The 18,945-nt window shown below is 41.7% G+C and overlaps 1 protein-coding gene across 1 annotated transcript; it reads right to left on the minus strand.

Moving 5' to 3' along the window:
* Positions 1–6,453: 6,453 nt before the first annotated feature.
* On the minus strand, positions 6,454–18,486 carry gsk3ab (glycogen synthase kinase 3 alpha b). The gene is made up of 10 exons (XM_061080811.1): positions 18,144–18,486; positions 12,784–12,971; positions 12,549–12,632; positions 11,443–11,553; positions 9,234–9,364; positions 8,747–8,951; positions 8,356–8,451; positions 7,866–8,052; positions 7,647–7,724; positions 6,454–7,276 (listed from the first exon to the last, which is right to left on the minus strand). Exons 1-10 carry the CDS (start codon positions 18,316–18,318, stop codon positions 7,209–7,211), a joined length of 1,323 nt encoding a protein of 440 aa, XP_060936794.1. The 5' UTR covers positions 18,319–18,486; the 3' UTR covers positions 6,454–7,208.
* Positions 18,487–18,945: the final 459 nt, after the last annotated feature.

An 18,945-nucleotide genomic window follows, 5' to 3' on the forward strand; every position in this document is an offset into this window, starting at 1 on the left:
GCTCTGATTGGCTGTGCGGGTCACTTCCTGGACCAATAGGAGTCAACTACACATTCCACTGGAGGAGTTTGTACCGGAAAAACGCGCGAGAGCTGCAGCAGTGAGATCAGATAGTAAAACTGTAATACTGTGTGTTTTTATACTTTACTGTCATAATAAACTGCAGCGTGAGATCAGATAGTAGAACTGTAATACTGTGTGTTTTTATACTTTAATGTCATAATAAACTGCAGCAGTGAGGTAATAAAGTAAAACTGTAATACTGTGTGTTTTTATACTTTACTGTCATAATAAACTGCAGCATTGAGATCAGAACATAAAACTGTAATACTGTGTGTTTTTATACTTTACTGTCATAATAAACTGCAGCATTGAGATCAGAACATAAAACTGTAATACTGTGTGTTTTTATACTTTACTGTCATAATAAACTGCAGCAGTGAGGTCATAAAGTAAAACTGTAATACTGTGTGTTTTTAAACTTTACTGTCATAATAAACTACAGCATTGAGATCAGAACATAAAACTGTAATACTGTGTGTTTTTATACTTTACTGTACTAATAAACTGCAGCAGTGAGATCAGAACGCAAAACTGTAATGCTGTGTGTTTTTAAACTTTACTGTCATAATAAACTGTAGCAGTGAGGTCATAAAGTAAAACTGTAATACTGTGTGTTTTTATACTTTACTGTCATAATAAACTGCAGCAGTGAGATCAGATAGTAAAACTGTAATACTGTGTTTTTTTATACTTTACTGTCATAATAAACTGCAGCAGTGAGATCAGATAGTAAAACTGTAATACTGTGTGTTTTTATACTTTGATTTCATAATAAACTGCAGCAGTGAGATCAGACAGGAGAACTGTAATACTGGTGTGTTTTTATAGGATGTTACAAGAAAAATATGTAACAGAATTTATTTGGCCTATTTGTACTGTTTTTGAACGATTCTTCTTCTCAGCCACATTTTAAGGCACAAAGACATTTTGAGCAGGACTCTCAGCTTGACTTCAGAATGGAGTTTCAGTTTTTGATAACAAACACATTTCGTGACCTTTTTTTACTCAAGGATTTTCAGACTGTGGCAGCTTCCAGTGTCCCATATGACTTCCCTTGAATGCCCATCTCCAAAGTATAACTCCTATCAGAAGTCTGAGAACAGGCGGCTGAATGGTGCTTTTCCATTCTGCCACCACCAACTATCATATTCAGAGGTCAGTGCAAGTATAGACTGGCCCACCCCACTCATTTCTGAGAATTACAAAGTGCCCGGCTGTGCCCCACTGACTCATTGGAAAGATGAGCGGCTCCTCCAGACTGCTTAACGTGACTCCAAATGGTATTAAAGAGCCGGCCGGGCGCCCAGCCAGAGGGGCCGCAGCCACTCAAGCTCCACAGAAAGTGTACAATCTGAAAACACAGTGGAATAACATTACTCAACCTTGACACATCATATCACCATGATGAAGTCCTCGCAGACATGTTCTTCATTGAAGGTTGCGGTTCAGAGACTGCAGGTCCCCGGAGAGGACGCCTGTGTTGTCACGCGCCATTGAATACTCAGGATCTCTACATGCACCTTCTTCTTCCTCTTCTTCTTTTCTCTTCCTCTCATCTACTTCCTCTGTTGCTGTGACATTTTCTCGAGACCTGTCGTTCTTCAAAATTGCAGTTGTTGTGAGCAGGTGGAAAAAGAGGGTAATAAATCATGAAAGCAAAACGAGAAACAATCTCACTGTGAGGTCCGTTTGGCAGCTGATTTATATTTTCGGTTTTATATAGGATTTTCACATATGAGAATATACCTCAGGCTTCTTATGAATTATATTTTTCACCATCTTCACTCGATATTCATCTTCACTATAGTTCCCCCTTAAATGAAAAAAGGACATTCTGAAACTCTAACATCTATTTATCCCACTAGGGTATTTTGGTGCAGAATCCAGGAATTTATTTTTTAATGTTGTGAGTTTTTTTTACATTTTCTCTCTGATTTTCCAGGGAATAATTGATGGATCAAGATGAACAAATCCGTCATGTTTAGGGAACAGATGTTTCTAAGTGTTTGCATTCTAGTGCAGCTTGACTGTATTTGAGCAGAATATGCCGTCTTCTGAGTGCCATTCTAATACATACAAAATATATTCAGTTTTAATGCAAAATTTTATGTAAAATGTCTCCCTTAGGCCAATCACATGTTTGAAGTGAAAAAAGGACAAAAGTCCAGCTTCTACATATATTTCATTAATTAAATTTGAAGTATTTTCAATATTTGAAGTGTTTTACTTTTTGTTTGTAGAGGTAACGATGCGTTACAAGGGACTTTGGGAGCCTCAGGCACAAGGGACCTAGGGGCCCCTACATTGAGCCAGACTGACCCCTACACCACCCCCACCCCACGGCTAAAATCACAAGGCTTTTGGTAGAGAGTGTGGAATGGGGCCTTGTCAGGTGGTTTCAGACCATGATGTCGTTGCTGTGTCGTACCGATCATAGAATTTAACGGAGTTCTCACAAACTTGTCATCGCTATGGTGTAATTTAATCTCACCGAATTCTCTAGGGCCGGCCGCCCGCCCTCAGCTCGGGGGCTTCAGGCAATTGCTTGCTTTTCCTACCCTGTTGCAATACCCTTGTTTACTTACACTATATTTATCAATAAAACATGTAATTTGCCCCGGGCTGCTCAATGTGAAAAATTTAGAGGAAGCCAAGGCAGGATCTGTACTTGCTGTGCAGTTACACTTTGGGATAGTTATCAAGGAGCTGTGGGAGTCTTCAGCACATTTCCTTCATTCTCTATAGGCAGCACTATATCAATTGAAAGCGAGCTCTAGGTAAAGCTAAGGTTAGTTACTGATCTTTAAAAGACGTAAACTGACATTTTGGTAACCATGATTACATTTCAAGAAAATGAAACAAGCCAGTGGCTGAAGCTGTCCATGCAGGAGTAAAATAAAAGCTAATTACTAAAGGTAGCTGGAAAGTTGAGAATTGATTATATTGGACCAGGTCATATGAGGATAAAGCTGAGCTGAACCTGAGGGGCAGGCTTCAGGTAACCAACAAGTTTTAGTTAAAGCGCCGGGCAGCGAAGGTTCTGCCAGAGCCTATAAATATTTTCTACTGAACACAGAGAAAGACGAAGGTTCACGGACACCCCGAGACTTCATTAAAACCTGCTCCTCTTCTTCTGCAGCAGGGAACAGCAGCTTCTCCTCTGAATGAGAAATCACAGGCGCTCTGAGACAGTTCGGGTGGGAAAAACTTTCTTGGACCTTGTTAAAGCAGCAGCGAAGAAGCTTGGCCATGTTTGAGATGTGTGAGCTGAACATCATGGAGCCAAATGAGACATGAATTCATTCTAATGCTCGGACACTTTGAGATAAAGCGAGCAAGACTTGACGTCGAGTGTTGCTGAGCGAAACCGTACGAATACCAGCGTGTTAAATGTTCATGAACCCACGTCAAACTGTGGAAGATTTCATCAGTCAAGGTCAATTTTCACTGGCATTTGCGATAGCGCGGTTCCCATAACAACGCTTCTGATTTCATCATTCTCCAACCGGTACTTCCCAGAGTTCACCACTCCAGCCGACTCCACCGCCGAGCACACAGAGCGCCTCGCCTCATCCATTCCTTCATGAAAAGGTTTCACACAATCCTGTAGCTGATCCCAGGACTCGGGCCTGATAAGCAAGTTTAGAATGTTAACGATAACACTGGGGGGCAAACTGGGTTAAGGTAAAGTACAAGGTAAGAAGAAACGGCTCCTCTTCAAGAAAAGATGAATGACTCACCACCCGCCGGCTGAAAACAAACATTTGTTCTCAGCCTCATCACACCTCTGTTTATGGTGATATATGACTGAACACAGATCGCACCCTGCCAGGAAGGGAGTCGCCAGCATGAGGAGAAAACTGCAGGAAGCATCAGTCATTCTCACTCCACCTTCTGAGGGATGGCTCAGTTGTTTTCAGCTAGAATCCCTCAACAATATATCAAGGAGCCTTCGTCCCAACTCCCAAACATGAAGCAGCCAACCGCTTTACTTTTGTCAAAGTACCAAGACCATCATGTGGATCTCTACTGGATTTCTGCCGGGACTTAGAGATGCTGTGTGGTTATTTGACTAAGGTGTCAATGTGTCTCAAGATCAGATCATGTTAAACCCTCGTAAAGTGTCCTAATATTCTACTAAGTATCCTAATAGAAAAATCTATTATATTAAGACAACCCTGCATTTTTGGGAGCATTGGCCCGTTTTATGTGATTGTTATTCCCACCATGTTTGTATCATTATGACCTGAAGCAGAATCTGGTTTATTTAACTTGACATCTTCTTCCTTTGTAAGCTCAGGATAAGTGAGATGTAATTAAACACACTGTTATACTGTCATTCTGACTTGTAAACCTTGATGTGATCATGTAAACACGGTTCAATTATTCCGGTATGATTCAATCATGAATGTAACACAGGGACAGTTTCATCACTTTATTAATGAGTTTAATTATTTATACCAACAAACAAAAACTGTCTCTCTCCCTTCATCCCTCACTGTTCATCATCTCCTTTATCCAACCATTCTGTTCCCAACAATGACATCCCCCCCAGTCCCCCCCCCCCCCCTTCCCCTCAGACAAGGATGATAAAAGAGCAGGGTCACAGCAAATTAAAAACTAAGTGTGACAGATCCGACAATGGAGACAAAATAAAATAAAATAGCTCATTGAGTCAGCTCTTCATTTAGGAAAATATAGAGAACAATGTTCATGGTTGCCAACACATACATACACACACATACACACACACACAAATACTCCAACACTCACCAAGTATCTGTGAAACATACATACCATTAACAGGACAAACCTGTTGCATTCGTGCGACACAGTGAGGGAAAACAAGACAGTCAGACACAGGAGATGATACATGTCAATGGACGATTCATTTTTCTCCTCCACACACACACACACGCACGCACACACACGGTGATCGACGCTCCCTCCTAACAACCCCCTCCGTTCAGAGGTTTGTAACATTCCCTTCACATTGAAGTTAAGTGAAAACTTCCAAGTTCCATCTGTTGACTAACATGTGCAGCTATAGACACACTGATTGAACACCTCACTCCAACATCTGGATCTGTGTACAGTATCTTGGATGTCAAATTGTTTTGCATGTGACATTGCTGGACTAAAAATTGGATAAAAACAAACAAAAAAAGAATATCAAAAAACCAAATCCCTTAAATTTACCACCTCAGAGGAAAATAAAAGATTCCCCCACTCCCACCCCCTCAAAAAACACAATACAATAAATAAAACACTTATGACAACATTTATGGGGGTAAAAGGGGAAAATATGACGAGAGAAATGGAGGGAGAGAGAATAAAAATGAAACATTTTGTTCTGTTTTTCCCCTCGTGAACCAGGGACTGAAATGAAATCGTATTTACAGACTGCGACTGAGGATAAACAGTCCGGCTGCGGCTGCGCCGGTCTACTAGAGAAAAAAAAATTACAAGAACAATATAATAACAATAATAACAAAAATAATAAAATAAAAGGTACTTGATATTTACAGTTTAGCAGTGAAAAAAGGAGGAGGAGGAAAGAGGGGAAGCAGAAGGCAAAGGGTGAGGAGGATTCAGGGGGAGGCTCCAAAAGCTGTTGGGTTTCTGGGGTTTGAGCAACATCTCTGGTCAGATTATTACCGTGATTAGTGGAAGTAATATAGCGTGGTCAACACATGTTGAACATGCACATTTGCGTGGCAGAAGAAAGAAATTAGCCTGTGCCAACGGTGGACCATTGGGCTGCGTGGATGAGTCGAGATCAGCTCCGCTCATCAGTCAAGAACAAGAAGAAAACGATATGAGCGTCTCGGGCTGTTTGGGAAGGGACGAAGAGGGTTTCAACAAATCTCTCACACACAGCAAAACAACTAAATCCTCCTCCTGCTCACACAGTCATTGTCTACACAAGATGAAATAACGTTGACAAACCAGGTGAGGAGTGAACGCAGACAGTTTTCTCCCTGTACCTTCTACACCTGATGCATTTCTTCTATGTAATGTAGCCGATATGAAACTTAACACCGTAAGAGTGACACAATAAATTAGGTGACTTCACGCTACAGTGCTAGGCGACTGTGTTTATGACACTTAAAATCTTGAGACTGGTGTTTTAGATGGAAGTGGAGCCCCACACCAACTCCCTGTGTGACATAATGTTCACTGCTGGAAAGTCCACATTACTCCCCCCTTGGCTTCCCCTCTGCTCCCGGTGGAGATGTGCAATACTCACTTGAGAGTCGACATGAAACGCAGGGTTTCCAGCTTAACCATTGACAACATGAGCTTATACAAAAGAAACTGAAGATGTGCACTCTGCTCGCAAAAAGCTCCCACTCATTCACATAAAAAAAGGCAGTTGAGGAGCCAATATTCAAAATGAAACAGTAAGACGGGCTGCGGTGCCCTGCTTTATAATAAAATTTAAAACCACCTCTCATCTAAAATGACATGGACAAAAATCAGCCAATATGTTACGTCTGGTATCAAACTGGGAGATTAAAAATAACATTAGTGAACTGATCATATTTGAGTAGAGTTCAGGGTGGAAAAGGACGGAACCGCTACTCGTCTACAAGTCTGACATTTTTCAACCCTGCTAAGATGATTGTCAATATCAGTCAGGCCTTACACACGGCCTCATTCTCTACTCCAAAGCCAGTCACGACCCCGTCCACACTTAAAATGAGCTTATACGAATAAAAATAAAGAGCAAAAAAGGGATAAAAGTCAACTGTCAATTATAATACAGATAATCCAACCAACATGTACAACCTTCCTCCTCATCTCCCAAACATCCCAACCATTGTAATGTGTATTTATTCTAATAGGCCAGACAAGGACTGAGAACAGCAGCTAATTAGCAGCTTATTTAGCGTGGCTACTTTACTGTCCTTAGAAAAACGCATATCGTCCTAAAGCTCGCAGCAGCCATGGAAATCTCCTTCTATTGGAAATGGATAACATTCAGGGTAAATAGCAACGCAGGTTGTTGATGTGGGTCTGTATAGTTTTTTTTTTTTGTATTTGAAGGGTTTGGAGCCAGGACGAAGGTTGAGAGGGAGAGGAGCAGAGATGAGAAAAGGAAAAAGGGGCAAGAGCAAAAAAAAAAAAGATGACAGAGATGCTCAGGTGCTGTTGTTGATGGATCCAGGTGCTGAGCTGGGCTGGGCGGTACTGTCTGGGACACTGCCCTCTGCAGGTAGAGAGAGGGAATAACAATTGTCACAGTTACAGTCACAGGAAGAGTTCAGTCAAGTATTTTGATAAATAATAATAGTTCTCATTGTTTGAAACTATTCTTAATGTGATAACAAGGTGTTTCTGAAGTATTTTTTAACTGAGCTAAATGTGATACCTGTATAATACAGGACATATAGGTTTGATTATAAAAATAGGTCAGGGTTAGACTGACAATAAGGTTTATTCAGCTCAGCAACAATAAAACATTTTGATTTTAAAATCTAAATTTCTAATACCAGAAACAATAGAGCCACTTCTCAGTATCAAAGAAAATGGTGGCATTAAAAACAATGCGGATTCATTTTTTTTACAGCCAAACATACCATGTGAGGCAGGCGATGTCTGTGCACGAGCGTGAGGAGGAATGAGTGTGGAGTTCAACTGGGGCTGAATAGACAGCTCTGCGAGAGCAGAAAAGTAAATACTTAATTACACATAAAACACTACAGGTGAAATGGCATGACATGTCAAGGTAATCAAAAGTTAAAAAGGAGAAATTAAGCATGCAGTCAAATAAAATTCAAAATTGGAGGCAAACTCACCAACAGGACTGAAGTTGAAGAGGAGCGGCAGTTCTCGTCCGCTGGGCAGACGGGTGTTGGGCTGGCGCAGCTCATCAAAGAAGGCGTGTGCACATGCCTCCAGAGGAGAGAGTCTAGTCACTGGCGTGTATTCCAGCAGTCGAGAGCAGAGGGCAATGGCCTCTGGTGGAGTACGAGGCTTAAACACCTGAAGGGAGAGAAAGACACATATTTAGGGTTCACTACTGATACCTGGAGAAAAGTTAGTCCTACCAGGAATGAAAGATTTTATAGAAACATTTATTTATGGGATAATCTCTATTCCTGCAAAAATGTGACAAGTTTATAGATGTCTACATCCATCAAGTTTAACAACTTAAGTTATTTTATCCTGTGGCATATTTCCCATTCATTGGAAAACAAAAAAGCTGTTTCAGAGAAACATTGATACTAGAATTTCACACAGAGAGCATGTGGTTAACATTAACGTATTCCAGAAGTAGAAACATACCTTTGTCCAAGGGTGTGCTTTGATTTGTGGGAATTTGAACTCTGTGTAGTTCGGGTTCATCTCCCGGATTTGCTCCCTTGTTGGTGTCCCCAGAACCTGACAAACAAGGGTAAAAATCAATATTCATTCGTATAAATCACAAGTAGGGGAATGTCCTGTGAGCCTGTGCATAAAGAGGGGAGGAGGACGGCTTGTCAGTGTAGCTGATAACCAAAATATCATGTTGTCACAATGTCTCCATCTAAAAACACATTTCAGAAAACATGTCGAGTTGTCAGGTGGGGATTTGCTAAACCAATGTTTGTTAATTTTTAAAATCTATACTAACACTTAAGACCACTTCCTCTGCCATCATTTGGCTTTCCTCCCATTTGCAGCATCCTCACTGTACCTTGATGATCTCTACTAGCTGGTCCACACCACTATCCCCGGGGAAGATGGGCTGGCCCAGCAGCAGCTCAGCCAGCACGCAGCCCGCCGACCAGATGTCAATGTTGGACGTGTAGTCGGTGGCACCAAAGATGAGCTCTGGGGCACGATAGTACCGTGAGCAGATATAGGATACATTGGGCTCCCCGCGAACTAGCTGCTTAGCACTAGAAGGTGGTGGGTGGGAGATGAAGCACAAAACAAAGGAGTGTCAGTCAACATGAACGTTTCATTTCTCCATGCGTTTGTTCCACACAACTGCAGCAGGTAAGCGAACAAGACAGGGAGGGAGGCAGGTAAGACTGTCTGACAGATACAAGTCAAGACTGAGAAACAGATGGCAACGCAAACAGACAGCAAAATACACATGCATGCTGATAGACACACAGTTACCACAATGCAAAGAGTGATGGAGACAGACATGTCCAGAGGCAGTGTCAGCTACTGACCTGCCAAAGTCACAGAGTTTGAGGATGGCCGTCTCCGGGTCCACCAGGAGGTTCTGGGGCTTGATGTCTCTGTGACACACACCCTGGGAATGGATATAAGCCAGACTGCGGAACAGCTGGTACATGTACACCTGGGGGGGGACAGGGAGGGTTGGCATGATGCCCGTCAGTGTTTAACAACAGAATCATACACATATTCTAAGATGAAGCCTCACTATTGTCATTACCCCTGATCGTCTGCTTACTCAGGTGCCCCATCTCCAATGCTTTATCAGGATTTGCGCATAGTTTATTTTTTCAATCATGTAAATCAACATAATGCAAGCCAAATTAAAAGGATGATGGAACATCAGCAGGGGCAAATATCCAAGAATTATTGAATGTTTCCAGTACTGTCCAGCTGCATGATACATTACAGTGATTCCTAATTAAATGAGTAGTTAAATGATTTCAGCCCAGGCAGAAATTGGATGGATGGTTTAACTAATTAATAGTGACAGTGTTGACAATGTGACTGTCTGAAACTCCACAGAAGTGACTTAGCAGCCTCCTGCATCGCATTTCAATGTCACAACACTTTCACTTTATAGATGTAAATCTCTTGACAGCCTGAAATCACACACAATAACTAAAAGTCAACAGAAAATACTAAAGAAAATTGAAGTTTCATGATTACATTTAATATTTTCTAAGATCGATAGCGCCACCTTCTTTTTAATGTTTAACTTGCAGTTACCCTGCCAATTAACTGCACAGTATAAATCCTGGTAGGTTTTTGTGACCTCAAATGACCTGAGCTAAGCTTGAGGCCAACAAAGCTGTTTTCAGACTTAAATTCCTGAAAATAACCTGACTGGGTTATTTGGTTTGAACATTCTCCCGACTGTTCCTTTCACAAGGGTGAAAAATGATCCCTGCAGACGAGTAACCCTCTTCATCGAACCCCTGTTTGACATTTGTCTACACTCTGCCGTCATTTGATGCGTCTGTGGAATTCAGATGGTAAGTGTCTTCATATGAAATCACTGTCGTCATCACCATTATTACCCACAGGATGCAGTGACAGCAGGATGGGCACAGATTACAAAATGATTAAAGACAAGATGGCTGAGGGAGGATGGTCAAAAAGGGAGGGAGAGAGAGAAAAATAAGAGGAGGTGAGGGTGACAATGGTGAAAACTTGAGACCCAGACATGCTGTGATGAAAGTGTGTCGCTGAAGGAAGGAGAGATGACAGAGGAGAAAGAAAATGGGAGAAATCAGTCTGCATCTCAAAGCCACGGGGGAGCAGCAGGCTGAGGAAGGGAAATGGGCCATGAGACAGCTATAATGTCCTCTGTGCTGCTACAGACACAGTAAACAAACAAACACTCTCCCTAAAATCAGCACCCTTTTAGACAGGGAACCAAGTGTATTGCACACACATTCATTCCCATGGGGCTATCTTTTCATTTCTGCTTTTGTAATCCTTAATCAGTGAATTGTCTGTGAAATACAAACAGGGAAATACTTGGTTGTTCATTACATCGAGATGATTATTGAAAAAAATACTTTACTTTCCGTTTCCACCAAATTTCAGCACAGATTTGCTCAAATAACTGATCAGATTAAATCCAAAACACTGAAATACAATATTCAAAGCTAACCCATTTTTATATCTGACACGTGAGACAGAAAATTACCAGTTAGTCATGAAAACCAGCAACAAAGTATGAATTTAAAAAGTACAAATGAGGCTCATTAGTCAAAATAAAAATATCAACATGTCAGAGCTTCTGACTTTAAATCTATTTATTTATCTTCTGCGTATTGTTACCATCGCAGCACATGATGCTGTTTGGCAGAGTGGATGTCAGGGCTTCACAAAAAACAAACTAATGCAGCATTTAAAGTTATAGCCAAAGATTCATTAATCCCACATCACTGCCAAAATGAACTCAGATAAAGTCAACTTCATTTGCATGTGCAGCTTTGAGATAAACAGACAGGGATGAAACATGATCTCCACCGAAATTGAGATCATAACAAGTACAATTTAGACTGACCGGACAGTAATTGCTTAAAGGATTACAAGTATAGTTTGAACCTCTTGCTACAGACAGGATTGAAGAGTGTGACGCCTGAATAACTTGACTTAACATTTATTTAGTAGTGTGATGAAGACAGTGAAGAGATAACGTTCAGCTGTATGTGCATAGCGTCTACTTACCTTAACATAGATGATGGGGATGGTGGTCTTGGCCTTGTTGAAGTGCCGAGCCACCCTGTACACTGTCTCTGGCACGTAGTCCAGCACCAGATTCAAATACACTTCATCTTTCTGGAAGGGATGACAAATGGATTGTATGGTTAGAAGTGGAAGGTGGCATCTAAATCCAATCCAGACAATAAATACCAAAACCACTGATATGAGCACGACCGGCTCAACAAACCAGTCTGAGAGCTATGCTGGACTGTATATGCGATAAGCGAGTTAACACAAAAGTATTACTATAGCCATAAGCAGCAATTAACTTTAATAAGAATAAGAAATTAAATATTTAGTTTAGACTTTGCACAAATTACCTTAACTAAATATTTGCTACAAACAATTAGGGCGCATTGATATTACCCTTGAACTTTATAAGCAATGAAACGCATCCATCATTAAGAATGTAAACATTATTGATAAGCCTCCTTTGCAAAGGGGAGAATGTTCAGGCTCGCTGACACCATCGCAGCCTTTTACTCATAAACCAGCAAATCTTTCATTATAAACGATGATACATGAATGTCTACCCTTGAAAGAGGTGAATTTTAAATGAATGTGTCATCCAGGGATTCTGTGGCAATGAAAACTGTGCTACGCCTGCTATGTCAAATAGAATTTAGTGCGTGTCAAGGTGGATAATTTGCATATAAAGACCCATCTTGTTCGGAGGAACTCATGGACACAAATATTTAGTTTCTAAAGCATACAGATCAGAATTTAGGGGCCAAAAGGTAATACTGCTTGTCGGTGTTTCACAACATCATCAGTTCTTGTTTGTTTCTCAGGTTTTAAGTGAGACAATAAATAAGCCTTTTTTCTCAAGATAAGATAATATTGCTAGTGTTTCTAGCTAATACATTTTCACTTAGGGTAAAACCACAATAATAATCGGAGACATATAATAAAAACTGTGAATTCATGCTACAATAAAGACTGAGTTCTACTAGTCCAGAACATGTCTATTACTCATCCTTGATGCATGCACTACATAAATGGCAGGGCGTGGTGGCTGTGTTTCTGCCAGGAGCTTGATTCATAAAAGACAAACGTCAGAGCATACACACCTTCTCGCCACTGGAGTAGAAGAAGTAACGTAGCCTCACAATATTGCAGTGGTCCAATTTCCTCATTATTTGCAGCTCCCTATTCTATAATGAAGAAAGGTAAAATGAAGGAAGAATACAGAATGTGAATTGTGCAAAACATATGACAAAGTTAATCCAGGACAGTCACTGGAGTTATTCACATTCTAATTCAGGCAGGGAAAGAGTAGTAATTATCAACAGTATTTATACAAACCTTAAACCTCTTGTCTTGGAGAACTTTCTTAATAGCCACCATCTCCTGGCTGTCAATGAGGCGAGCTTGGTAGACGACGCCAAAGGAGCCATTTCCTATAACCTTTATGTCTGTGTAGGACACTTCCTGAGGGCGATCGGGGCCCTGGCCCGGTGTAGCTACCACCGTCGTCACTTTGCCACTGTCTCCTAGGGAAGAAAGTACAAATACACCTTGTTAGAGAGATAAAGATTCATCCTCATCACCTGCTTCAGTTTCCCTTAAAACCAACGTCACTTACAGAAAGAAGCAATGTCAACAAGCTCTCCAGCCATCTTTTCTGCCTTCTTTGAATGGTTTTGCTCGACGTGGTGCCTCCCCAGACACTACACAGGCTGGTAATGAGCTCCTGAAACCCTTCACAACACTTTCTTTTGCTCCCACGGGTGAAACTAGAAGGAAACCAGACTTTTTTCCTGGCCGGGAATTAGGTGGCGGTGTACCAGGCCTGGGGCAGACAAAGCTCCACTGCCCCAGGCAGAGTGCACAACGCCGTGGCACGGACCCGGGGACCCACACCACCGCAGACACCCAGGGAGCCCTGCAGTGTTCATTTTGGTTCTTTTCATACATGTTTTGACCGTTAAACAGTTTTGTTTTCTCAGCTCTGTCCGTTATTCTGTCAGATTCCCGCACTGTAAACCGAATTAAGATAGAGTGAGAGAGAAAAGAGAGAAGAAGCTGTGTCAGTGTGTGCACACCGTTACTTTTCCCTCAAGTTCCAGATACTCGCAGTTCTCTATGCAGGTAAAACCTTGGAAACCCTTTCATACTGAAGACATGAATGTGATCTTGACCCACAGCGTCTTAAAGCTAATAAATTGTTAACAGTCTACAACTGTATTTCAAACATAATCAGAGCTAAACTACGTTATCACTAATATAATTACAGAATAAATGAACCAATAAAAAGTATTTTAGTTTTCCCCTGAAGCAAATATCTCTGCTTCACTTACTTAAATCTCAATTAACTCAATGTCCCAATTCCAATATTAAACATAAACCCCCAGGACGAGTTGATACAGTCCCTGTTTGAGAATCAGCAAAGCAAATGATTTTGTTTCGTGCATTTATTTTGGTATTATTAAATTAAAGATTAACAGTTTATTTGCATATTGTGAATAAGATATTGTAATATCTTATTCACAATGCCCGTGCGTGCCCGTGTGTTTTAACAGCTTAGGTAAATAAGTTTAAGAACAAGATGGTGCTTGAAACATCTACAACTCTAGAATCAACACAAGCAGATGAAAATGTGTTTGTGTGAGAGGAAACGTTTGGGTAAGAATCACCTGCTGTGATGTTGTGATCCAAACCTAAACTTGTCCAACAGTGTCACTGTCAGGCCGATGTTTGACCTTGGAAATGAAGCAGGGAGATGCTCGAGATCCAGCACTCAATGACAGCTCGAGTTAGGGTCAAGTAACTGCTCAGTGTTTTCCCTGCGTGCACGTGTTGGGTCACGACTGATTTGACAAACCAGCACCAGAAGCAATGACACTGGGATGGGAAGAACTTCCCAAAAGAGGCCTGTTGCCAAAAGGCTTGTCAGAGCCTGTGATCAAAAATTGCGTGGACACTAGCACACCCAGAAGTGCTACCATTTCCTGGGCTTGCTCACTTCGCCTGTCTCAACAGGACCCCTCCTGATCTCTAGTTGGTCTCGGGTCTCAAAATGGAGTCAGACAATTACTAAAAAACGAAGGCAGAAATGTGGCTTCGTTACCCACTATTTCTGTCTGTATCATTATCTGCAGTATTATTTGGTTTTTCAATAAATTCAAAATTAGATGAGTATCTGCAATTTATCCTCAAAGGCATATGAAAACAATAATATTCTGTTTTGGCTTTTTTCCACTAACAACTTTGTCAAGGTTAAAAGTAAACAGCAGCCGACAGCGTATCCATGTGATTGGCCTACATCTGATCTCTACCCTGAGGTCAGCCATTGAGATCAGCCACTGTGTGGTTCCTTTAAATCCATGTATTGTAGCCACACAACACACAGCTCTTCTGTTTCCTTTTAGCGTCACTTTCACACACTTTTTAAACAACTTAGGACAGAGGGGAGCAAATTAAATATGAAGCAGCTGTGGCATGATAGTCCCCTGCATAATGAATGCACAGATGAGCACTCAGCCCAGCTGTCAATGAATGGCTTTGGTTTCCGATACTTCAGTGCATGATGACTAAGAGGAAAAGGATGAGCAAAGTGACTTTCGTCGCACCCACACTCACAAGTAATTAGCTTGAAGCTTTGTTTGCAAGTGTAAAGACTAAGTGCACTTTTAACTTGATACAACGATCAGCAGTTGCTGGATGAATTACAACTACTGGTTCACACCTTCACTGGCCAGTGGGAATTATAACAGCACCATGACTGATTTACACAGGGTTTAGATGTTAACAGTCACCACACATTTGCCCAAGGTCTGAACAATATAAAAAAATTATATCAATTTAAAAGTATTTATATCGGTCAATATTCATAATTATAACAATAATGTCACATTCATATTTAACTTATGTTTTAAGACTGAGTTTTGGCTCCAGAGCCAAGGTTGTGGTATTTCTATTGACCTAATCACAGTAAATCAGTCGGGATCCTATGAAACAATGAGGATTGTACACGCCTGAAACTGGTGACGCTGGATTAGTATTGGTGCATCCCTCTCTTGATCATTTAGTATGCTGCTAATAATACAGGTGTGTGTCTGTGGTTTCAAGGACTGTATCCCGGTTGGAGGTGACTGATACAACAGGATGTAATGACGCGTTATAAGCCTTGTGTTAAGTAAAATAAATGATATTTGAAATATGGAGACATATAAGGATAACGATATAATTGCGTAGACTTAATGTTTGGTTAAGAGTTGTTTTCGACTACATTTCAAATTTGAGAGGTAGGAAAGAATGTGCATCTGCCAAATGTAATCACTTAACGTATGTCATGACGCCATCCCTAAGCCTTTGATCGGCCAAAATGGATAGATATTTCCCCCCCCCCCCTTACAGACACTCTCAGCTCGTCAGCCAACTCCTCTTCTCAGTGATTACATACCGTTATTTAGTATCGCTGATGATGCCATTTAGTTGTTCTCACTGACATGTTTTGTTTACGGTGTCAAACAACTGAATGAGCATCGAGTACTAGTGATTAGATCCAGGCTTTTAATGCTCTCTGTTAAGGAGGAACAGTTATTCCTTCACTGCTGCACTAAAACCATTAATCAATATGTTTACCAGCGGTGAATAGAGGTTAATGGCCACATTTGTATTGTGTGACTGGTAGTATTGGCAGAATCACAAAGTGTAGATTTAGCAGAAAGTAGCCTTCAACGCAACAACTTTGGTTTACTTGAAGGGCAAGACAAAGTTTTTGGAGAGTTTATTTTTGGGTGTGAAACTGTTTGGTTTATTTAGACAGAAGGTACAAATAGACAATTTCTATTTTAGCTGTAGTTCACTGTCAATGGGACATAGCTTTGCAGCCTTGGGAGCTCGACAGACACAAAGCAGCCAGCTACACAACAAGGGAAAGTGGAGAAAGCTTGACTTTTTATTATTGCAAATTTGTAATTTATTTATGATGCGCCTTTAAGGAATAACAAACATAAAAGAGGTAAAAGGCACGTTGAAAGAAAACCATGGACTTTGTTGATGCTTCTTGCAGCAGCAGATGCGTGAAAGATCTATTATTCAGTTACAGTAGAGTATGTATATATAGTATTTGCTCTAAACAACACAGCCCCAGATCTACAGATTCATGGAAGGCCAGATTTCATGAACTGACACCTACTTTGATTCCATGTAAACATACTAGGTCATGCGGTGTCTATTTTGTGTAAAGGAGCAGGTTTGTCTGGGTGCCTTTAGGGTCCCGGGACCTATTCCATAAAAACCATGCTCTCAGTGAGTTCAGCAGTAAGTGAAGACTGGGGGCCAGGTCGCACATATGCAAATGTGGCAGTGACGGTTCTGACAAACCTTCCCTCCTGATTCAAAGTGGAGAAATGAGAGCGAGGAGGCGGATAAAATATTTGCTTCCTGTGGCGAGGCAAATCTCAGTGCAGCTTGGCATCGCACTTAACTTCGTTGAACTTTGAGACCTGCGATATACGCTTCACATATGTGTGACTGTGCCCTTAGAGGGAAAAGTCATCATGCATGTAAACGCAGCAAACGACTTGGTGAAGATCTGCAGCCTTACGACTTCTGTGAAGACTTTAAACACAGCAGCTTGGTTCAGCTTTAATCTTCACGTGCGTTAATTTTCCTCCGAGTCATCAAACTCAGTATGGACTTCTTATCAATTCTTGAACAACTCGGGTTAGGGTTTCTTGTTATGAGGTTGTTCTGTGACACAGGAGCCATTTCCTGCAGTCTCTTGCAGCCTGTCGTTCTGCACACGTCTGTCAGACCCCTACAGATCCTCAGCTGACTGCTGCTGCTGCAAAGCCACACGACCCCTGAGCATTCTGCATGTTCTCGTCAACACACAACCTAAACCAACTGGAGGGACTTTACAAGTGTTTCCACAACACTCAGCCCACAGCTTCCCACTTCCCTGATATGTAAAGATTCCCCATGATTAACTTATGGAAGAGATCAGCTGCCTGTGGTGACCTTATGTATGCATAGGTGTATGGGTCCAGGACAGCAGTTAGATAACATACATATAGGGTCAACATTTGCTGGTTAATAAGCAGCTTGAACTTGAACATTTGGGGGGAAATTTGTCTTTTTTAGAGAGTTTCCACGTATTCAGGCCAGATCTTTACCAAACTCTGGTACTAAGGTTAAGTGCAGGATCAGACAGGACACAGGACGACGCCTTAAAACCTTTACCTGATAATTTCCAACCTACTCTTTACAAGCGTTAGCAAGCTAGTTAGCTCCCACCTTTGATATTAATGACGGGTACATTATAGCTTATGCTAACACTAGCCCTCTTCTTGGGTTACAGTCCAGTGATAGTGGTTTGGTGATGACGGGAAAAAGAAAAAACGGCACATCGTTAGTTAATAACCGTCAACACATCAAAGGTTAGGTGGTTGGTTTGCGTTAGCAGACGATAGCATTAGCATTAGCTGTGCGATAAAAAGCTCTTGATCCCAATGGTTCCTAAATGAAAAAACACAGCTAGCGTTAGCCGGGCAGCTAGCTTGAGTTAGCTAACCAGCTAATGGTTAGCACCGCGACAAAGATCGACATTAAAGACAAACCCGGGCACATTTCCTCCAGAATAGCTCCCGACCCGAACCCCGGGTAGCACCGAGGACCACCGGGCGTGTCGTAGAAATACTCAAACCAATACTCACTGGGCAGTTTCAGATTGCCAAAGCTCGTCGAGCTGCTCCCAGTGGCTTGCGGAGCCCCAGTTTTTCCTGTCGAGCTTCCCCCGGCTACTGCTGCTCCGGCGCCGGCTGCAGCGGATCCGGGAGCTCCGGGAGGCTCGGCGAAGGAGCTGGCCCTGGCCCGCCCGCTGCCGCTCATATCTGGGACAACTAAAGCCGGGGCGAGGTGGAGGGTGAGTGGCGACCAGGCCCGCGCAGACTGGAGCTCTGTCTGGAGGTCTTCTAGGGCTTCATACGAATAAAAACTACACTTACAGCCGTTCTGTACGGGGCTGCCCGTCTCCCCCTTTCTTCCTCTGTACAGCGATGATGGTGGGGGGGGAGGGAGGGAGGCAGGGAGGGAGGGGGACATTCGAGTTGACGCACGACGACGTAGAGCGCGCAAGGGCTGACGGGAAACTGAGTTGTTGAGATCACAGGACCGAAATAACTCCCAGTGTATCGTGCAGATGGGTGAACTATTCCTTTAAACTTTAAAGGAATAGTTCACCCAAAAATTAAAATTCCCTCATTATCCACTCAACCAGTATGAGGGATCCAAAACATTAAAGTAACTGGTGACCACTTCTTCAATTATCATTAATTATAAGATGAAAAAAAAACAGATAAAATAATAAAATGCCTCAATACTGTTCCTGTGGTGTCATCCAAGTGTCCATAAGGCCCGATGTTCAAATACAACTGGAATTTGGCGTCATTTACACCGTGTTTTTAGCCTTTAAATTAAATATTTCTGGAGTTGATCATGCTTTTACTCTGAAATAGA

This window comes from Limanda limanda, chromosome 11, assembly GCF_963576545.1.
Source record: "Limanda limanda chromosome 11, fLimLim1.1, whole genome shotgun sequence".
Lineage (NCBI taxonomy): Eukaryota > Metazoa > Chordata > Actinopteri > Pleuronectiformes > Pleuronectidae > Limanda > Limanda limanda.